General features: G+C 52.5%; 9 protein-coding genes across 9 annotated transcripts; 4 read left to right on the forward strand and 5 right to left on the reverse strand.

Moving 5' to 3' along the window:
- Positions 1-13: 13 nt before the first annotated feature.
- On the reverse strand, positions 14-1,760 carry MGL_1903 (uncharacterized protein; the record flags this gene model as incomplete). Its single annotated transcript, XM_001730852.1, has 2 exons — positions 14-442; positions 510-1,760. The coding sequence occupies 2 exons, from the start codon at positions 1,758-1,760 to the stop codon at positions 14-16; spliced, it is 1,680 nt and encodes a 559-aa protein (XP_001730904.1).
- A 624-nt stretch (positions 1,761-2,384) lies between these two features.
- Positions 2,385-3,752, forward strand: MGL_1904 (uncharacterized protein; the record flags this gene model as incomplete). Its single annotated transcript, XM_001730853.1, has 1 exon — positions 2,385-3,752. One exon carries the CDS (start codon positions 2,385-2,387, stop codon positions 3,750-3,752), a length of 1,368 nt encoding a protein of 455 aa, XP_001730905.1.
- A 42-nt stretch (positions 3,753-3,794) lies between these two features.
- Positions 3,795-5,945, reverse strand: MGL_1905 (uncharacterized protein; the record flags this gene model as incomplete). The annotated part of the gene is made up of 1 exon (XM_001730854.1): positions 3,795-5,945. The coding sequence occupies one exon, from the start codon at positions 5,943-5,945 to the stop codon at positions 3,795-3,797; it is 2,151 nt and encodes a 716-aa protein (XP_001730906.1).
- Positions 5,946-7,106: 1,161 nt separating this feature from the next.
- On the reverse strand, positions 7,107-8,327 carry MGL_1906 (uncharacterized protein; the record flags this gene model as incomplete). Its single annotated transcript, XM_001730855.1, has 1 exon — positions 7,107-8,327. The coding sequence occupies one exon, from the start codon at positions 8,325-8,327 to the stop codon at positions 7,107-7,109; it is 1,221 nt and encodes a 406-aa protein (XP_001730907.1).
- A 232-nt stretch (positions 8,328-8,559) lies between these two features.
- Positions 8,560-9,756, reverse strand: MGL_1907 (uncharacterized protein; the record flags this gene model as incomplete). Its single annotated transcript, XM_001730856.1, has 1 exon — positions 8,560-9,756. The coding sequence occupies one exon, from the start codon at positions 9,754-9,756 to the stop codon at positions 8,560-8,562; it is 1,197 nt and encodes a 398-aa protein (XP_001730908.1).
- Positions 9,757-10,276: 520 nt separating this feature from the next.
- Positions 10,277-11,299, forward strand: MGL_1908 (uncharacterized protein; the record flags this gene model as incomplete). The annotated part of the gene is made up of 1 exon (XM_001730857.1): positions 10,277-11,299. One exon carries the CDS (start codon positions 10,277-10,279, stop codon positions 11,297-11,299), a length of 1,023 nt encoding a protein of 340 aa, XP_001730909.1.
- A 1,084-nt stretch (positions 11,300-12,383) lies between these two features.
- Positions 12,384-13,895, reverse strand: MGL_1909 (uncharacterized protein; the record flags this gene model as incomplete). Its single annotated transcript, XM_001730858.1, has 1 exon — positions 12,384-13,895. The coding sequence occupies one exon, from the start codon at positions 13,893-13,895 to the stop codon at positions 12,384-12,386; it is 1,512 nt and encodes a 503-aa protein (XP_001730910.1).
- A 326-nt stretch (positions 13,896-14,221) lies between these two features.
- Positions 14,222-15,438, forward strand: MGL_1910 (uncharacterized protein; the record flags this gene model as incomplete). The annotated part of the gene is made up of 3 exons (XM_001730859.1): positions 14,222-14,793; positions 14,857-14,882; positions 14,942-15,438. The coding sequence occupies 3 exons, from the start codon at positions 14,222-14,224 to the stop codon at positions 15,436-15,438; spliced, it is 1,095 nt and encodes a 364-aa protein (XP_001730911.1).
- A 293-nt stretch (positions 15,439-15,731) lies between these two features.
- On the forward strand, positions 15,732-18,716 carry MGL_1911 (uncharacterized protein; the record flags this gene model as incomplete). Its single annotated transcript, XM_001730860.1, has 2 exons — positions 15,732-16,281; positions 16,393-18,716. The coding sequence occupies 2 exons, from the start codon at positions 15,732-15,734 to the stop codon at positions 18,714-18,716; spliced, it is 2,874 nt and encodes a 957-aa protein (XP_001730912.1).
- Between the last annotated feature and the right edge of the window lie 487 nt (positions 18,717-19,203).

Here is a 19,203-nt window from a genome sequence, read left to right on the forward strand (position 1 = left end):
TCATATAGCGTTCCTATCCAAGTAATCGGAACCCATCGCCATGAGCAGATAGGTCTGCCACATCTTGAGGTGGAATGGTTTCTTCCGCGGCGGATGCGTTGGAAGGCGCACCCGTAACAGAGGCCAAGCGAGAGAACAGTCGCTCCGTCTGAGCCTCATCCCACGCTGTTTTCGGGATGGGCGGCATGAAATTTTGGACTTTCTCCATCACATCGTACCTAAGACGCCGTCCTTTGGATGCACGTACATCGACGTTTCGTTTCCGCTTACGAGTGTGCAAGGCATCCGTGGCTGCACTTGATGTCCCTGCCTCCATGATACCCGCGTTATCAATTAGGTCCCGTAGGAGCTGTGAGTAAAAGTCACTGTCGTCAAACACGTTGACATCTGTGGTGGGCTGAGAGTTGCTGTCAGCCTCCGCCTCTTTTCCTTCGTGCCATGGCTGTGGAAATAGTTAGAACATGTCTTTTTTTTTTTTTTTTTTTTTTTTTTTTTTTTTTTTTACGTACCTGAACACCCAGTCGTTGCACGTCATCAGCACGCCAGACACGCGTGCGATTGACGAGTCTGTCCATTCCATCGCCTGCAAGTGCCTGCTCGATTTGATCTACAATGCCCTGGTTCATCGCACGCAGTTGCAGCCGCGCGCTTGCGCCAGCATTGCGCGAGTCAGGCGCAGATGCAATCTTGTTCGACCAGCGAGTAAGAAGATGATGGATGTACGGCTGTAAGACTTGCTCCAGATCCTCCAGTGCTTTTGACTGGCTCGCTTCGACGCGCACATGCTTATCTAGTTCCAGTGACGTGGCTGGCACATTCACCTTCCACAGCTGCATGCGAATGTCGAGCAGCTGCGCTGCAATGTCTTCGAGCTCAGCAGCCGCTTTGTCGATATCATCGCGTGCGGTAGGCGCGCATTGGAAATAATGCTCTAGCATGGCTGGTGGTGGCAGGCGCGATGCTCCTGTGACCAGTTTCTGAAAAGAAATACGCAATCGAAGTGCTTTTTCCCAGTTTCGAATTTGCTTGCGTACATGTTGTCCCTTACGAGCGTCGTGCGCACGTTTCTCTCGGATTTGGTCGAGCACAGTCTGTGATTCTTTTTCCTGCATGGCCACTGTCGTCGCAGCTCTGGCAGAACCCATGTTCGTCGAGGCTTTTTTGCGTGAAATGGACGGGTCAGATTTAATGTCAAGACGAGCTTTGATAGCTGTTTTGTCATTGTGATCTTGGTCTACACCTTCGTCCTCGCCTTCGTCCCTGTCTTCATCTTCGGTCATTTCTTCGTTCTCGTCCTCGTTCTCGTCCTCGTCCTTGTCTTCATCTTCATCTTCGGTCACTTCTTCGTCCTCATCCTCGTCATCGTCCTCGTCATCGTCTTCTTGATCCCCATTATCACTGGGCTTTAGCTTGCTTTCATCATCATCATAGTTCTCGTCGTCGCCATCGTCGTCGTCATCGCTTCCGTCGCCAAACATCTCGGCGCGGGAAGCTTTTACGCCTTTGTACTGCGGCTTTTCAAGAGCGTCTGACTCCGTGAGTCGTGCCTTTCGACGCATCTGGCTAGGGCCGACATCCACATAATGCTGCCGAGCAGCGGCCTCTGTCATGTGCTCATCATTGTCACTACTCTCATTTTCAGAAGGGTCCTTATCTTCGTACTCGTTTTCAGGATCAATGGCTAATGGTAAGCAAACCTGCAATTGATACGCACCTTCTGGCGCAACTTTCAGCAACGCATCCAAGTTGAGGCGCGACATACGCCCGTCTCTACTACAGGTTGTCTTGATCGCGATGCAAACGTTGAGATTTTTTTATTTTCCACAAGCGTCTGATCACTTTGACGGACAAGACATCGCATTACGTAATTCCTGGGCAATTGAGAACCTGGGCAGTAGCATGTGTACGTGTTGCGCCGTCCTGCGTTCGAGTGTTAAGATTCATCCTTGAGTCCTGCTTTTCATACTTGCGAGCGCGTGTGCATCTGTGATTGCGTGTGCGTGTGTTTGGATAGTTGCACGATGGTGGCTGACGAACCCCGCCATCGTGTTGAACCCGCCGATTTGGACATGCTGGAGATGCTGACATCTGTTCCTAATCCACATGACATCAAATCCACACCTCCTCCGCACCGGGTCCTGGACACCGTCGCAGCACTACGACGGCCGCCCATTGATCCCATTGTGCTAGCCGCATCACTAAACTCTGGGCCACAGATAACGCGGCACCATTTCCACCATACCTTTGTGGATCCGCATTCTGAGCGCTCGTCCGGTCATTCGCAACAAATGCCTGTCAGCGAGCGTAAGCGACATATCTATGCACAACAAGTGAGGCAACCCCTTAGCAAACATCTTGACAATGAGCTTGAGCGCCATGCTATCATGCACAGCAAGCAAGCACCCCGAAGCGCAAGATTGCTCCGTGAAAAAGAAGAGGCGCTCCATGCCCTGAAGCGGTCGACAACCGCGACTACGTCGCCCCTTTCCCGGCGCGACCCACTGCTGAAGCCATCCCAGCTTCCATCGTCTTTACCACCCCTGGAGGTTCGCTGCTATGGTCGTACACGTGTTCCCACGCCGCATGGAGAGGTCTTTTGTCACCTATACCGAAACAATCACGACAACAAAGAGCATATGGCTTTGGTCATCGATCCTGCTCAAAATAACGCATCCATCCAGCAACGACAGCAGCAAGGACTGTTGAGTAAACCGAGGCATCTGCGCAGCCAGACGCTTGATGCAGTCTGGCACAAAGACGAGACGACGATGGAGCGACTCGTTCGTGGTGCTTACGTGAATCGCTTGAGTGAAACACACCAGGAGCCGTCGGTGCCTGTGTTGACGCACTGTACGGATGCGTCTGACAAACTCACCCCCTCGCCCCTCGTGCGAATCCATTCAGAGTGCTATACAGGCGAAACGATCGGCAGTCAGCGCTGCGACTGTGGTGAGCAGCTGGACGAGGCTCTTCGCATCATCGGCACGTCGTCATCTCGCACAGCGACGGGCGTGCCTGTGCCTCCTCGCGGCGTGGTAGTCTACATGAGGCAGGAGGGCCGTGGTATTGGTCTATTGGATAAGCTTCTTGCGTACAATCTGCAAGATATGGGCCATGACACTGTTAGCGCGAATGTGCTTCTCGGGCATCTCCCCGATGCACGTCGATACGATATAAGCAGTGCCATTCTCCGAGATTTGGGCATTGATCAGTGTCGTTTGCTGACGAACAATCCAGAGAAGATGCAGGCACTTGAAGCCGAGGGTATACGAGTCACAGAGCGCGTGCCCATGGTGCCACGAATCTGGCAGTTTTGCAGCAGGCCACGCTCCTCAACAAAGCCAGGCGTTCGGCGTCGGCGCGAAAAGCCGCCTCCACGCGTGTCGGAGCCACCGCAGGAACACTTGCATCGCTCTCGACCCAGTAGTGTGATATCTCAGACGCTCGAGACGGCCGGCGAGTTGGCGGCCTCGCTGAGCGAGGCTGAGTCCCATGATGATGTTGACGATGAAGACGACGTGGCATCCGATGAAAGCGCTAGCAGCTTCAATGCTTATACACTCCGGAATACGGGTGCGACGCTCATTGGTGGCACTGTGACGCGCGGCTCTGACTTGGAGCGGTACTTGCGCACGAAAATTGAGCGAATGGGTCACTTGTTGTCAGAGCCTGGGTCCAGTCCGGGGTCTCGGACGGCACTGGAGGCAGAATCAGGATCAGGGGGCTACATCTGGGTCTGTATCGGCTCCTGATCCATCCTCATTCCGCCCACCCATGCCTCCATCTGATTCCAGTTAACTGGCTTGATATGCAAACCAGGCATAGGTACCGATCTCACGTCCCAAAAGGCCATAGCCAAGTAACACTTCCATCTTGTGATTATGCCAGCCGATGATGCCTTGCACACGTCCATTTTGGCTCGATAGGCGCTCCAGCTCTACGCGACGGGGATGCTGCACAGGCAGGTTCCGGAGCACTTGTGGCTCGACCTGCACGGGCTCTGATTTGGCACTTGGCATGCGACGCGACGGCATGCGCTCGTGCCGCGAGAGCGAGAGCGAGCGAGACCGTGACTCAAACGACGCACTCGGCACGTTGAACACGGTGTTGGAGCGCGATAATCCCGCGGGCGGCCGGTCAAGCCGATGGGAAGAACGGCCCCGCTCGCGATCATGGCCACGCGCAAGTTCCATCCGTGCGACCGACGTGCTCATGCTAGGTGGCTCTGGGTGCCATCCGGCCGTTTGTCGGCAGGTCCGATCCCGGCCGCGATAGGGCTCCGGCTCTTCTGTGTGTACAGGAATATCAAATGCCTGGGGATGGGGCCCAGCTGCTGTATCGACGACCCAGCCACGCCGTCCTGCGCCCCAGATCACTTTCCATGACCCGACTCCGCCACGCACCGTACCTAGCACTGATGAGGACAACTCAACCACTCGAAGATTCGTGGGCGGGTGCCAGGGCTCGGAGGTGTCCTTCTTTATGCCCATTTCACGCAGCTGCTCAGCAACAGCCAGCGCGGGTGGGCGCTGTGTGCAAGGCGCCAGCAAATCATGGTACAGGTGAACCGCATGAACCTGACTGTGGGTGGCACAGCTGTGTGATAAATCAAGGATTTGCACGTTCGGTGCCGTGTGCAAGAGAAACGTGCTTACACCTTGGAGCGTTAAGTTGGGCATCGCGCCCAACCCCAGGTCCAAGAGAGAGTGCTGCGGTGGAACGACATTTAGATCATCATCCGTGAGTTGGCATCCGCCCACATCCAGGTATCGAAGCGCACCACTTTGCATGCAGGGTGCATGTGTGAGAATGAAACGCGCGTCTTCCTGCGACACTGGCGTGGGAAATAGGAGCGTGCCTTGAAGTGCAAGTTCTGTCAGTCCTTTGGTCGTGGGGGATCCGACAAGGAGCTTGACCAAGCTTTCAGACGTGATTGCTCGACAGCGGGAGAGCGAAAGGCTTTCCAGCTGGATCGTCGATCGGCCTAGGGCGTCTAGCATGGCGGCGTCGACCTTGGTTTCCGACAAGTCGAGATGCGTCAGATTCGGGAAAGACAGCACAAAGGATGCTAGCACATCACGAGGCAGCGACACACCTTTGAGTCCCAAACGCTGCATGGAGGGAAACGTTCGTGATCGGGCATGTGTCGTTGTCCGATGCTGGACCATGTGGTGTGGCAACAGAGCTGTGCGTGACCGCCCGCGGTGCTCGGACTCTGAATCCGTGTTCTCATCTTCTTCAATCAAATCATACATTGCGCGGTGCTGTGATGCTGGCTCGAGGTGCTTCTCGACAAAGAGTCGCATGGCATGCAGAAACTTGGGGCTAATGCAGCCACACAAATCAAGACTCTGCAGCGCGTTGTGGACAGGCCCAGCATCACGTTCCATACTCACATCACGCACACGGCTGGGTCTACTTCGCGCGCCATCGTGGAGAAGGAGCGCTTCTAGCACTTCTAGCGACAAAGCACTGTCCATCGTCTCACTCGATCCAAATGCCACAAGCCCCGTTGCAGCATGAACCAGCGTGTAGAGTCGTTCAGGTGTGACAAACCGGTGTTCTGTGCTTTCTCCCACGGTGCGTCCGAGACCCAAAGCACGAAATGAAGAAAAGTCTAGCAAGCGAATGCTCGATAGTGTCGAGACTTTTTTATCTATAGCCGCTTGCACAAGCAGCATGAAGCGATATGGGAGCGTAAACTGAATTCTTCGACAAATGAGGGGTTGTGCGTATCGATAAAATGTCCGGTTCACAAGACATAGCATGTAAAGGACATGCTGTGTCTCGTATATAGATGTAGATACGGCCTGTCCGTCGTGGGCGGCCGAGGGAATCGATGCCGGATCTAACAAACGCAGCGAACAGAGTGGGACACTGTCGAGGTAGACAATTTCACAGATTCGCTGTACAATTTCTGCAGGCAGTGACAAGCTGTTCGTCATAGCATGAGAGAACCGGCACCGAAAGCGGTCGTGGTGCCTGGAACTCCATTTCTAGTTTTCTTTTTATTTTGGCCTTGACTTGCGCAATTCTTCGGTCGCAGATAAGCATTCGAACGAGATGAGATCCTTGCCCGATCTTTCTCATCGGGTGGACCAATCACTCAAAGCCCTCAAATTAGGATTTCAATCCAGGTTAGTCAGATAGGCCATGGAGTCGAAATAGGGAGGTGAAATGGCACTCTTGGGACCCCGCGCAAATGTATCTATGATGGTTTCACCAGCGTATCGACTCGTTTCTGTACTTCTTCATGCGGTGTATGTGTTATTTTACTACACAAGACTCCTCGTGGATGTGATACGCCACGTGTCCTGGGCACATGCCGATACCCTCCCAGCTCTCAAAGCACTTCGCGCGCCTAATCACTTGGCCGTCGTATTTGCTTGGACAAATCCCACGGCAAAGAGACTCAATGCTGCTTGTAAAGATGTACTGCGCTTGGCAACATGGTGTGCAGCCGTTGGCACGTCTGAACTGACGGTGTACGATGCTGATGGTTTACTGGCTCGCGCATTCCTTGCGCACAAGGACAAAGAACTATATCTCGACTCGCCGTTGTTGTTATCATCGTCATTGACATCATCCACAGCATTGTCGTCCAAGCATACCCTGCTGCTACGTATACACGTAGGGTCTCATGAAAAAAGTGACCTCTCTCAAACCATGACTGTTCGCGTGCCTTGTGATCATGTTGATGTTCAGTCAGACACGGTGCGTCTGAACATGATGTCTCATAAAGACGATAAACAAGCACTAGTGCAAGCCATCAACAGCTGTAGAGATGCGGATCTCATTACGCCAGCAGCTGTGAATGAGCGGGTTTTACGCATGGGTCCTATGAGGACGGTGCCTGAAGTATTGATGTTATGTGATCAACAAAGCGGTCCACCATGTCTTCATGGCTTCCCTTGCTGGTTGGTCCGGCTCACAATGATCGGTGCACTTCCCTCTTGGTCCATTTTAGGAAGATGGACGTCTGCACATTTCATGGATACCCTTCGGCTATATACGGCCGCGGAGCAGAGGCATGGTGCTTAATTACAGAGCCTTGTCAGCCGCGACGAAAGGCGAATAAATGGGGAAGATGGGTTGAAGACTAAGGCTCACCTGGCACTGTTGCCCATCATATAGGCAGGCAGCATGAGCTGCAAGACGTCGACATTGCCATTCAGCAAGTGATCATGACCGCCTTTTTCCAACTGGACGAGGGAAAACGACGCGCTGCGCGGAAGAACGAAGCGTGCCCCCTGGATAAGGCCTCGACGTTCAGGAGCACGTGCCGTCTTGCTAACGATCGCATTCACGTACCCAAGGTTCGGTACGCTCGACGACCAGATCTGGTAGGCGGACGACAACTTTGTTGCACTTGTGATTTCCAGCATCCTTTCAAAGATGTCACGACTGTGGTAAATGTCAATGACGCGATCATTCATCGCATGCATCAAAATCATGACAGGAGGCACGATAGCACCTGGATCATTCGTGCTGTTCATGATCTCCGCTAGAGCGTCAAGCGTCTTGAAGTTGTAAATAAACACATTGTCGAGAAGCTGCTCCTTTTGCGGCAAGTAGTCCAGAAACTTGAGCATCGGCACAATGCCACCCATGCGGAATTCTGTGATCATAGGGCGCAGCTCTTTGAACGCAGCTAGTAGCACCAGTGCGTCCAGATGCTGCCGCTCTCGATACATGCGCAAAGCACATTGCGTCGCAATGGCTGTCCCAAGACTCTGTCCCACGAGAGAAAGTCCCTGCTGCCTGTCGGTTTCGGCATTGTAGCCCTTACGCATGGCGTACTGCACAACTGCATACGCATCGTCAATGACTCCTTGCTCTGTGGGATAGCCGTCAGAATCGCCATAGCCACGGTAGTCGATGGCAATGACATTCGCCTGCATATGTTTCGAAATATCATTGCACGTGCGGACTCGGAAAGACGCAGCACGGTTTAGCCCATTCCCATGCAGGAAAACGAACGTGGGATACTCACGGAGGGCCTCGTCGTAAATGTCATCGAGCAGTTCACTTTCGCCACTGAGAAGATCTTGCTTCTTTGCATTGTAGAAGGCCTCGGGCAGAAAGTGCCAAGCACCAAGTGTGATGTTGTCGGTCGATTCGAGGCGGAAATTTCGCACTTGGCCCACTTCCGTACCATACAAATCAGGCGTATCAAACTTCGCGAACATCGGGATGCGCACGTTGTGCAGGAACAAATACTGGCGCTGCAGTATGGGATGTGAAAGACACAGGCATGCCAATACATACAAGATGCATGCAAGAATAGCATACACTTGTGCCTTAAGCAAAAACGCGAGTTTGCCCATGCTTTGGAGCAATGTGCGGGAGATTTAGCTAGTGTAGGATATGCTCGCACTTCCATCTACTCGAGAGCTTACGTAGGCACACATGCAATGACACATGCAGTGAGGGAGCGCATTGATCATTTGCTCGCTAGGATTATGGTGGAGCCACGCGGATAAGAGCGCCAAAGAAGAGGCCACGTGGACTTCATACGGTCGGGCGAGGATCCTAGGTCCCCACCCCCCCTGGGAACGCTTACCGGATCTGGACGTGACAACGGCTAACAAGCGCATTCACAACTTCCGCGTGGAGTGCATTGACCTGGTCATTTTCAAGATTGCGATCCATGCTTCGGTAATTAATACGGTAGCAGCGACTGTGCCGGCCGGTTTTCGGATGCAGAAAGTCGTCGATACAAACGACATCTTCCACAAGATCACCAGCACGATCACGAACTGTCTCGAACATATCGTTCTCATGGAAAGACTGTGGCATCCAAAACGACACATCCTTATAGCATGGTGGGTATTTCGAATACGGCTTAAAGGTGATATTCAGAGGCTCCGCAGACTTGAACTGGTTTAGAAAACGCGCATCTTCCGACCAAAATAGACGGATGTCTGGAATGGAAAACAGCACCATCGCAATCCGTTCCAAGCCAAGACCAAAGGCCCAACCAAGGTTCTTTGGAATGCCTGCTACATCCAATGTGCGCTGCTTGACAATGCCTGTACCGAGAATCTCGAGCCACTTGCCACGGAACCACACCTCAACTTCAAAGCTTGGTGCAGTGAACGGAAAGGTCGCTGGGATCCATCGCACACGAAGCGGTTCGTTCGTCTGGGCTTCCTCCGCCCAGCGCTTTCGGAAAAGCGCAAGCACAAGCGTGTTGAGCGACGCTTTCAAATGACGCAAAGCGAGTTTCGTAGCGTCCGGGTGGTCCCGCATGTGCACATCCTGCCATCCATCAGCCTCATCAATGTTGACATCATCGTGAATTTCCATGCCTGCCTGTTGGAGTATCGTTTCCATTGCAATGCATTCCTGCTCCACGGGACCACCACGATTGAATGCATCGTAGCTCCATACGCTTGCACCTTCCATTTGGTGAAAGACAGGGTAATGTGATGAGTCAATTTCGTCTCGGCGAAACACATCGGCCGTCAGAAGCCATCGTTTGTAGCCTGCACGGAACGTCTCGACTTCGTGCGCGGATGTGTGGGTACGTAGACACGTCTCTCGATTCACATAGTACGTATCCGATGGCATGCGTCCAGGATGATCTGCTGGAAAGCCAAGATCGTCAAAGTTAAGCTTGGACGTTACAACCGGCGATGGCGCCCGAATAGGGGTGTACTTTTTGCCAAACACACGCTCAATCTCGTCGCGGAGGATCTTAAGTGGGTGATGTTCCTGGTATGGAAGCTGTGTAGTAGGAAATACACGTGCCATAATGGACGAGGGAATATTGGTATAGTCGTCAGTTTTATAGGACGTGCCATGAATGTTGATTGTGCTTGGCTTGGCCGCAACGCAAGCTCTGGCGCTTATATGCACCGCACGCCATCCTATGCACAAATCCACAGAGATATGTCTCGCTGTGCAAGGCGCGCATAGCCCTTGCAGCCCTAGCATACACGAAATTGAGCTGAGCACAAAGCAGGGACGACTGTCAAAGGAGGCACGTCCTCGCGAATCCAGGACACGGGGAGTGAGGATCCACTACTTTGTCAGGGGCGTCGTTCTCGTTCAGTCTCACAAGCTTGTGTGGAGGCGTGTTCCTTCATCTCGGTTAGTTTCATGTTATTCATCGAGCCCCCCTGCGAGTGGCGTGTGCGAAATAGGACTTGCCCTGCTCGGCTTGGCTTGATTGGAATTTGGAGAGGCGACATGAGTGAACTAAGCGCAAAAAGTAACTTCCGCACCTGCTCGAGTAACCACATCTTTGGATTGCGACTGATTCAGCTGAACCATGGCCGAAGAGCCCATAAGCGCTGCAGCGGCACTCATTGCCGTAAATGAAGATGAAAGACAGCTTCATCATACCGAGACGGAGGTCGACGTGTTTGCGCGGAACATTGAGGATCGTGTCTCGAATCTCATGGGAGGACTTTCGACTTGGTTTAACGGAATGAACATGCAAACTCAAAATGCCATGCTTTCTGCACAGGAGCATGTGCAACAGAATGGGGGTGTGATGTCTACTGCACGCGCACACTTATCGAATCTTGAATCACAGCTCCAGCTTCACAGTGACCGTGCTCGGTCCAAGTCTCGCTCGTCGGCAGAGCCAATGCCCGACGATGCAGTTTTTGAGCTGGACACAAAAGACGAAGAAGAAATTCTAGAGCGAGAGAAGCCCACAAGATCGGCGTCTGTAAGCTCCGACGCTGGAAACCAGTCCGATGCTGCTACATCGCCACCAACAAGCAACTTGAGCCACAACAGTCTATGGGACGTACTACGCAAAGTGACAGCTCATCCGAATGTTGATCGCTTGCAGAATACGTGGAAAAAGAATACCACTTCAGATATTCCTATTCAATGGCAGCATACGCTCAAAGAAGCAGAGTCGCTCGCTCGTGCGTATGCGCGAAGCAGTGGCGCCGCCATGCAAAATGTGAGCAAGGATTTGCAAGCGAAAATCCAGAATGTTGTGAAGAATCCTCCAACAGATGAAAATACGCCGCGGACGACGGATAAGTCGGCCATGCAGCCCGTTCATGTGGTGGAAGATGAGGACGATTTCCGCTGGGATGATGATGACGATGATGCAGACAACATGCCAGCTGATGAAAGGGGTATGCCGTCACTCCAAACATCGAAGCCTGCTTCGGAAAGAAAGGAGACGGAGGCAACAGGTCCACAATCAGAGCCAAAGGAGTCGGTGAAGGCGAAGTCTAATTCACCAGCCACTGGTGTAACAAAGATATCTCTGTCGACGAATGAATCCCGACCTTCAGTCGATGATGACGCTGACTCTGACTGGGAGTAATCCACTCCGCGCTTTCCAATACCAAACCATTTCCGTACGAACATACCTGTAAGTTTCCAAACACAACCTGCATGTATATTTCTCCACATAGGTGACAGCAATGTCGACGACAGCTGCCTAGACATTGTGACGAACGCGCTTACGCGCGTGGTACCTTGACTTTAACCCATCATTCCTACACGTCTTACGTGTCAGTTCAAACAGCCAGATGTCTGTGCCGGTATCTGCAGAGCGCTTCCACGGTACGTTGCTGGTTAGGCCCTTCGAACGAGCAAGGCAGCCATGACATACGAGTGCGTTCAATGCATTCCTTATGGCCACGTCACTTCTTACGGTACGTTATCTTTACTCATGTAGGCCACATTGCCAAGGTACGTCTCGATGGATTGCTGGTTTAACGTACTCTCAGCTCATTGGATATCCAAGACGTACGTCACACCGTCTCATTTACAGTCTGATTCGCGGATGGTTGGCGCTGCGCTGAAATTCTTGCAGAGTGACCAAGTTCCCTGGCACCGCGTCGTCCGCTCGAACGGTGAAATTGCGGAGCGTGGTGATGGAGGTATTGGGGCTGATCGACAAGCGCATCTCTTGCAAGCCGAAGGTGTACCAGTAAACGAACTGCCTTCTGGGCACGCCCCATTTCGGTGGCGTGTGCCCGCTTTGACGTCCAACAGCGAATATGCATGGTGTACGTCAAACGACAAGCTACTGATGCAAAAACCAAAGTTCCTACGTCACTGTAACAGGCCTTTGTCTTCTTGTTCATGACGCGCAACGAAATCCCGCACAAGACTTCGATCCACCGTGTGGACGTAGTATACACCGCCACCGGCCGTCCAACTCACGCATCCGCGCGTATAAGGGCGCTGTTCCATGCGGAGAATCGCTTGAGGACTCGAGAGGGTGCGTTCCGAAAGGCGGAAATCTGTCGGAACAAATGGCCGGAGAGAAAATATTTGCGCGCCATCCTTCAGATCTAGGAACTGCAACGATAACGTGTCGTTTGTCTGTGGGCGGAATGCATAGCTGCGAAGAGAGACGGGACGAGTAAGTAAAGAAGCCTCATTGGTTAGGTTGTGACTCACTTATTTACCAACACGACATCAGCGCGTCGCAACACATTTCTCACATGTTCTGAGTCCGTAAAGTCTTCATGCCACGCTTCGAGCCGCCGGCCGCCGCATAAAAGCCACATGCGCCAGCGATGCGTCGCTTCCATGATCTGCCGCGTAGCGAGCTCGCTGGGAACCTGCATATATTCACAGCCATATGCCTCACAACCTGTCTGCAGCGAAGCCTGGACAAGCAAGTTGCCTATGCCACTGCCCAAATCCACAAAGACCGACGATGGACCCATGTTGGCGACACGGGCAATCTCACTTAGAAAAGGCGGAAGCATTTCTCCATACACATGATCAGAAAAGGCTTCATATTGTTTCAGTTTACCGACATGCGGCGCGACAACTCGCGCATATACCTGTTCTTGGATAATGCGCCACACATGTTGTGGCACGCCATGTGTTTGGCCGAGCCACTGAACATGAGCAGCAAGAATGCCGTCCTTTTTCAACTGTCGCATCTTCGCGTTGAAGCGGTCAAGCGTGCGAACAAATAGTGGCCCGTTCCGGCGGTTTCGCGCTTTTGAGAAAGCACGAAGGATAGGCTCATCATCCAGAGGTGGTGGTGATGCATGATCAAATTCACCAGCATTTTTCATGGGAAGCGAGGCGCCGACCGTTTTTTTTAGCGGCATCCCTGCGTTGCTGCTTGTTTCCAGGCTTTCCAGTGAGCCAAACTCAGCTTGCATGTCTGACGGCACGTAATGTGCGACCATGACACCCACGGCACTCAGCAAATCTGAGATTGGGTCATATTCGTCAACCTCCTTCGGTACAAGAAGTGTGAATTCTTCCACGGCTTCAGATGCTGGATATTCAAGTATCACAACGGTGTCGCGATCAAGATTCTCAAAGTCTGTGCAGCCCCAAAACAAGTCGTTAGCAATGTCAAGAATAGAACACGTACAAAGTTCGTATTCAGCACCAGAGGCCTCGACCAGAGCGCGGCTGCTTATAGTTGGCGCCTTATTCACACGCACTTCCTCGGAAAGGGGGTTGTAGCCAGGGACATCGAGGATCTCACGGGGAACATGGTATTCAAACTTTGATCGAGATGGTATAGGACGTGTTTTGTGGGTGATGTGTTCCAGATTCGAACCACTAGCGTCATCGGAGTGGTCGTCATCTTCCTTGATAGGAGAACGGCGAAACCGATTAGTGCGCTCACGTGGCGCTGATGATGTTTTCGCTCGTTTTTTCGGCTGTTCATATGTAGCTTGCATGCTATTCGAATCGCGCACAGTGTGCGTATTATTGGCATCATTTCCGGTCGCTTTGTGTGCCGCTATCCGGTCACGCTCGATGCGCTTTTTCACAGCATCTGGTAATGCATTGTGTCGCGCAAGAGGTGGTTTTTTATGTGTTGTAGGTATCTGAGATGTTTGCACTCGAGCTGTTGTGGTTGTAGTTGTGACAATCGAGGCAGGGCGTTGGCCGGGCCTCGACGGCTTGCCGCGCTGGCCAAAAAAGTCCATGCGAAGCAGGGCGCTCGAGAAACCAACACACCAAGTGGATCAGCTCAGAGATGAAACTCACACATACATACACTTGCACGTGGCGCTTTCGCCTGCGCGGCGCGTGGTAATGTTGTACAAAAATGACAGGGGCGGTGGTCATTCCTCCACACCATTTACAGCCTGTGGGGGAAAACACGTGATTAAAGCAGGTGGCTAGGCTCGTTGACACAGGGACCACTTTCCCTACAACTGACGGCATCTGGAGTCGTTCGAGAGAGGCTTTCTCACCCCACAAGGACATTGTGCGGCTCATCTGACGGTTGATCTAACTTTAAACAATAAAAATGGCTCATAACCAAAGACCTGTCACAGTACCATGTGCTTATAAGACGGGACGCACGCTCGGACAAGGGACATACGCGGTAGTGAAGGAGGCCGTTCACATCGAGACTGGCAAATACTATGCGTGTAAGGTGATCAGCAAGCAGTTGATGCGCGGTCGCGAACATATGGTACGCAATGAAATCGCATCTTTGAAACGTGTGTCACAAGAAAACAGCGGCGTCGTTTCTTTGGTGGACTACTTTGAGACGATGAACAACCTGTATCTTGTGACGGATTTGTGCCAAGGTGGCGAACTATTTGACCGAATTTGTGAACGTGGCAGTTACTATGAAAAGGATGCAGCGCATATTGTGCGAACAGTGACAAAGGCTGTAGAATTTCTTCATGATCGAGACGTCGTACATCGCGACTTGAAGCCAGAGAATTTGCTGTTCCGTGATCGATCTGAGCATGCAGATCTTCTAATTGCCGACTTTGGTCTGTCACGAATGTTGGATCAAGATAAGATGGATGTGCTAAGCACTACATGTGGTACGCCTGGTTACATGGCACCTGAAATTTTCAAAAAGACGTACGTATGAAATAAGCCCCGGTCTATCCCGGCTGTGTGTGCGAATCCTAACAACGCTCCCAGTGGACATGGAAAACCTGTGGATATGTGTATGTGTAGCTTCAAGCAACAAAGATTCACGGTATGGAGTGCTAACAAATTGGTACAGGGGCTCTGGGCGTGATTACATACTTCCTCTTGTGTGGTTATACGCCATTTGACCATGACTCACAAAAGGATGAAATTCAGCGTATCCTCACGGCTGATTTCCGCTTTGAGCCGGAAATATATTGGCAAGGTGTCTCGCAAGAGGCTCGCGACTTTATCTGTCGCTTATTGACGATCAACCCAGAAACTCGTATGACAGCTAAGGAGGCACTGCAGCATCCATGGCTGGCTAATGTATCGACAAGCCTCGACACAGTACAGCGCGATCTCTTGCCCGATATCAAGAACGCATTCAATGCAAAACGTACTTTCCGCAAGGCTGTGAATGGTATCCGTATGATCAACCGGCTGCGCTCCGAGACGATCGAGCACCAGTCGGCTCGGCAGGAAATGGAGCAGCAGCACAGGTTAGCTGAGGAGGAATCGTCCAATCTCGATCGCGTTTGGCAAGCGGAGGCGGCACGTGCTCAGGAACGACCAGCTGGGCACATCTCGTAGTCGAAATTAGGCTTATGTGAAAGTTTGTTGGTTGGATGCGCGTGTGATTGCAATTGCCACGTGCACAGACTGACCGGACGCGTATGTGTGCGTGCCTGCGCTGCTTACACGCACACAACGTTGGTGTGCTGTTGGTGGATAGTTACGTCGAGCGGTAAGGCACGAAGCGGTGCGGGGCGGCGTAGCCAACTTTCTTGTACGCAAAGACTCTGTCGAGTTTGGAAAGTATTGTCTGAGCGGTGTGACACAGACTACTCCTCGCGTGTCAAGCTTCGCGTAGTCATCTGCTTGCCATGTCCAGAACATCGGCACTAACGAAGCCGCCACAACGAGCGCCATCATCCATCGTACGACGATTGGAGTTTTTTTTCGTATCTCTGGTTTTTCATCTTATTTTTACATGGTCCATTTTTGATGTATACTTCCATTCGCCCGTCGTGCACCCGCCAAATCGATTTGATGCGACACATGCCGTACCAGATGCACCGTGGGCATACGAGTCGCCAGCTGAGCGGCTTGTTCTCATAGTCGCAGACGGTTTACGTGCAGACACTTTATTTCAGCGGCACATCACTACAGCGCTGCCTTCATGGGCGCAGCAAGCCGCTGCAGGCGATCAGCTCGTGTACAACGGCACATATCCGGCCGCATTTTCTCGGGATGAAGTGGATGCAACGAACATCACACGACCTTTGTACGCATATGCTGCGCCCTTCTTGCGCTCTGTGGCGAGGGGTCCCGGAATCTATGGTGTAAGTCATACGCGTGTCCCGACGGAGAGCCGGCCGGGGCATGTGGCCCTTATTGCTGGCATGTACGAGGATATGAGTGCTGTGACCAAAGGTTTGTGATAATGCAAAGTCGCGGATCGAATATACTGACATGCCTTTTTTTTTCGTGCGAACCCCGTCTTTTTCTTTTCCTTTCTTTCTCTGTCGTCTTTTCTTGAATCAGGCTGGAAAATCAACCCTTTGGCATTTGACTCGCTCGTGAACCAATCATCGTTCACGTATGCTTATGGTTCTCCCGATATTGTACCCATGTTTATGCTAGGAACATCACAAGAACGTGTTGAATGGGAAGTGTATGATGAAGAGGAAGAAGACTTTACAAAGGACGCAATCGAGCTCGATACGTGGGTCCTGCGACGCATGCATGATTTGTTTGAGCGTGGCAAGGCCAACGAAACTGTTGACGCCCAGCTACGCAACCCTAAGACGGTGTTTTTCTTGCATTTACTTGGCCTTGATACTACAGGGCACACGTATCGACCCATGTCCCCGGAATACATCGGCAATACGATTGTCGTCGATGCTATCGTGCGCGAGATCGCTCAATTGTTCAAAGATTACTTTGCAGATGACAAGACGGCGTTCCTGGTCACGGCGGATCACGGGATGAGTCGAATCGGGAACCATGGCGACGGCGATCCAGATAACACGCGCACACCTCTCGTTGCATGGGGCGCTGGCGTCCCTCATGCGCGTTTCTTGCCCAATCGCCAGCTGTGGCGTACGTCTTACGAGAGACACTGGGGCCTCGACTATGTGGCGCGGCGCGATGTAGAACAGGCGGATCTTGCGCCACTCATGGCCGCCTGGCTCGGAGTGCCAGTGCCAGCGAATGCGGAAGGCCGTCTGCCACTCGACTTACTCGATGCACCGATTGATTATCGAGCGCGTGCGGCTCTAGCTACGGCGAAGCAGCTGCTGGAAGTGTATCGTGTCAAGTATTCAGAGCGTGCGCAGCGTATGCGTCATTTCCGCCCGTATGCACCACTGCAGAGTAAGGATGACGGTAGCATGCCTGGTGCAGCTCGCATCGCTGATGCTGAGCAAGTCATCCGCGATGGCGAGTTTGACGTCGCTATAGAAGAAAGCGAGACGCTGGCACATGATGCTCTGGCTGGTGCAAAGTACTTGCACCAGTATGACGCGATGATCCTCAGCACTATCGTCGTGCTGGGCTACTTGGGACTCTTGTTGTATGGACTGACGTTCCTTGCGGAATATGCTGATGAGAAGTCATTGCATGCTATGCCGCAGCTGAATACCCGGGCCATGTCAGCGGCCGTTGCGCTGCTCGCTGCATACTGGAGCAAGTTCTTTTTGGATCGTGCGCCATGGATGTACTTTGTGTATAGTGGTGCCTGTGGTGCGATTTGGATTCTCTTTGCTTCCCGCGTGCACCTGCTGCTCGATCTGCTCAAGCAGACATCATCTGTGTGGACGTACGTGAAGGCGAGTATCTATGTGGTGGCCTGCCTCGCGGTTCTGGAAGTCATGGTGTATGGTTACATGCATCGTCTCACGTGGGCGGCCATTCTGCTATTTCTGGGCTTCTTCCTACCATTTGCATCGCCCATGTCATTCAAGGAGGGTCATCAAATCGGCATCTTTTTGAACGCCCTTTGTTGTGCAGGAACCGGTTGGTTCATGTCTCTGCCGACCGAAAAAGACGAAAGCATTCTTCTCCTCACGTGCGGCGGCATGATCTTGCTTGCTCTTGGTTTGCTTGTGTATGCAATGCCGCGCACGTTCCTCATGCCGCCAGACTACCTTGGACGTGATCGACACGCATACGCAATGATGCATGCACGCACAGTCGAGGAGCTCCATGTCATCGCCGCGCAAGAGAATGAAAAAGAGCCTGGCTTCGATGCGTTCTGGCCACGCACACGCCAAGCTCTAGGCATCGAGCTCGTATGCCTCGTTCTCTCTATATGCGTGACTGCTTCATCGGCACGCTCGCTCGCAGCAAAACAAGGCCTGCCATGGCTCAATCAGATGACTGCTTGGGTCATCATACTAGTCTCGATATGTGTACCATTGGTGCATGGCTTCCAGCGCGCTCGTGGCTCGCTTACACAGCCGGTCCGCGAGCGCTTGGTGCTACTGGTATTTGGGTTTGCACCGGTGTTTGTTCTGCTGTCTCTGCGTGATGAGGTGCTTTTTTATGCATGCTACACGTTGCTTATCCTCATATGGGGACACATGGAAGCAGAGCTGGCACGCGACCGGACCGTTCGCATGCGAAGCAAGACTTGTTCCACGGCTGCCTCGCAAGAGACACTGTGTGTGACGAAGGCCGTGACGCTTCCTGCCGCGCAATATGATCTTGGACGATTTACGTTTGGGTCTCATGTACTTTTTCCTGCTGCATGTTGGCTTCCTTCGGCACAGGCAATGTCGCATCAATCTCCAGTTTCTATCTGTCACCGGTGTATCGACTCGTGCCGGTGTTTAGTCCGTTCCTCATGGCAGCTCTGCTCGTGCTGAAGCTTGTGATCCCATTCGTGCTGCTTTCGTGTGTGCTAGCCGCGACTTGTATGCAGCCTGTGGAAACGCGCGCATTGGCGCCCGTTTCGTATCGCATCTCGATTGTTGCGAGCGGTCTCGGCCTGCGTGATGTACACATTCCGCTGTTAGTCGCAGCAATCGCTGGTGATGTGCTTGCATTGAACTTTTTCTTCGCAATCCGTGACGAGGGTAGCTGGCTTGAAATTGGCCAGTCTATCACGCATTTCGTCATGGCAAACCTCTTCTTAGTGTACATGCTTGCGATTGCGACGCTCAGCGCTCTGCTTCTTGGCGTACCTAACGTTCGTCCCGTAAAAGCCGCCCCGTCCGGCGGGGGCTGCGATAAGTGTGACCAACAGGAGTGAGAGTGCTGGTCCTCGCCGTTGCCTGCACATTTTCATCCGTCATTCTAGCTATTCGCGCATTTGTATAGCATCAACGCTAGCTAATCTGCACAATCCGCATG

The sequence above is a fragment of the Malassezia globosa genome (assembly GCF_000181695.2).
Source record: "Malassezia globosa CBS 7966 chromosome Unknown mgl_sf_4.1, whole genome shotgun sequence".
Classification (NCBI taxonomy): Eukaryota; Fungi; Basidiomycota; class Malasseziomycetes; order Malasseziales; family Malasseziaceae; genus Malassezia; species Malassezia globosa.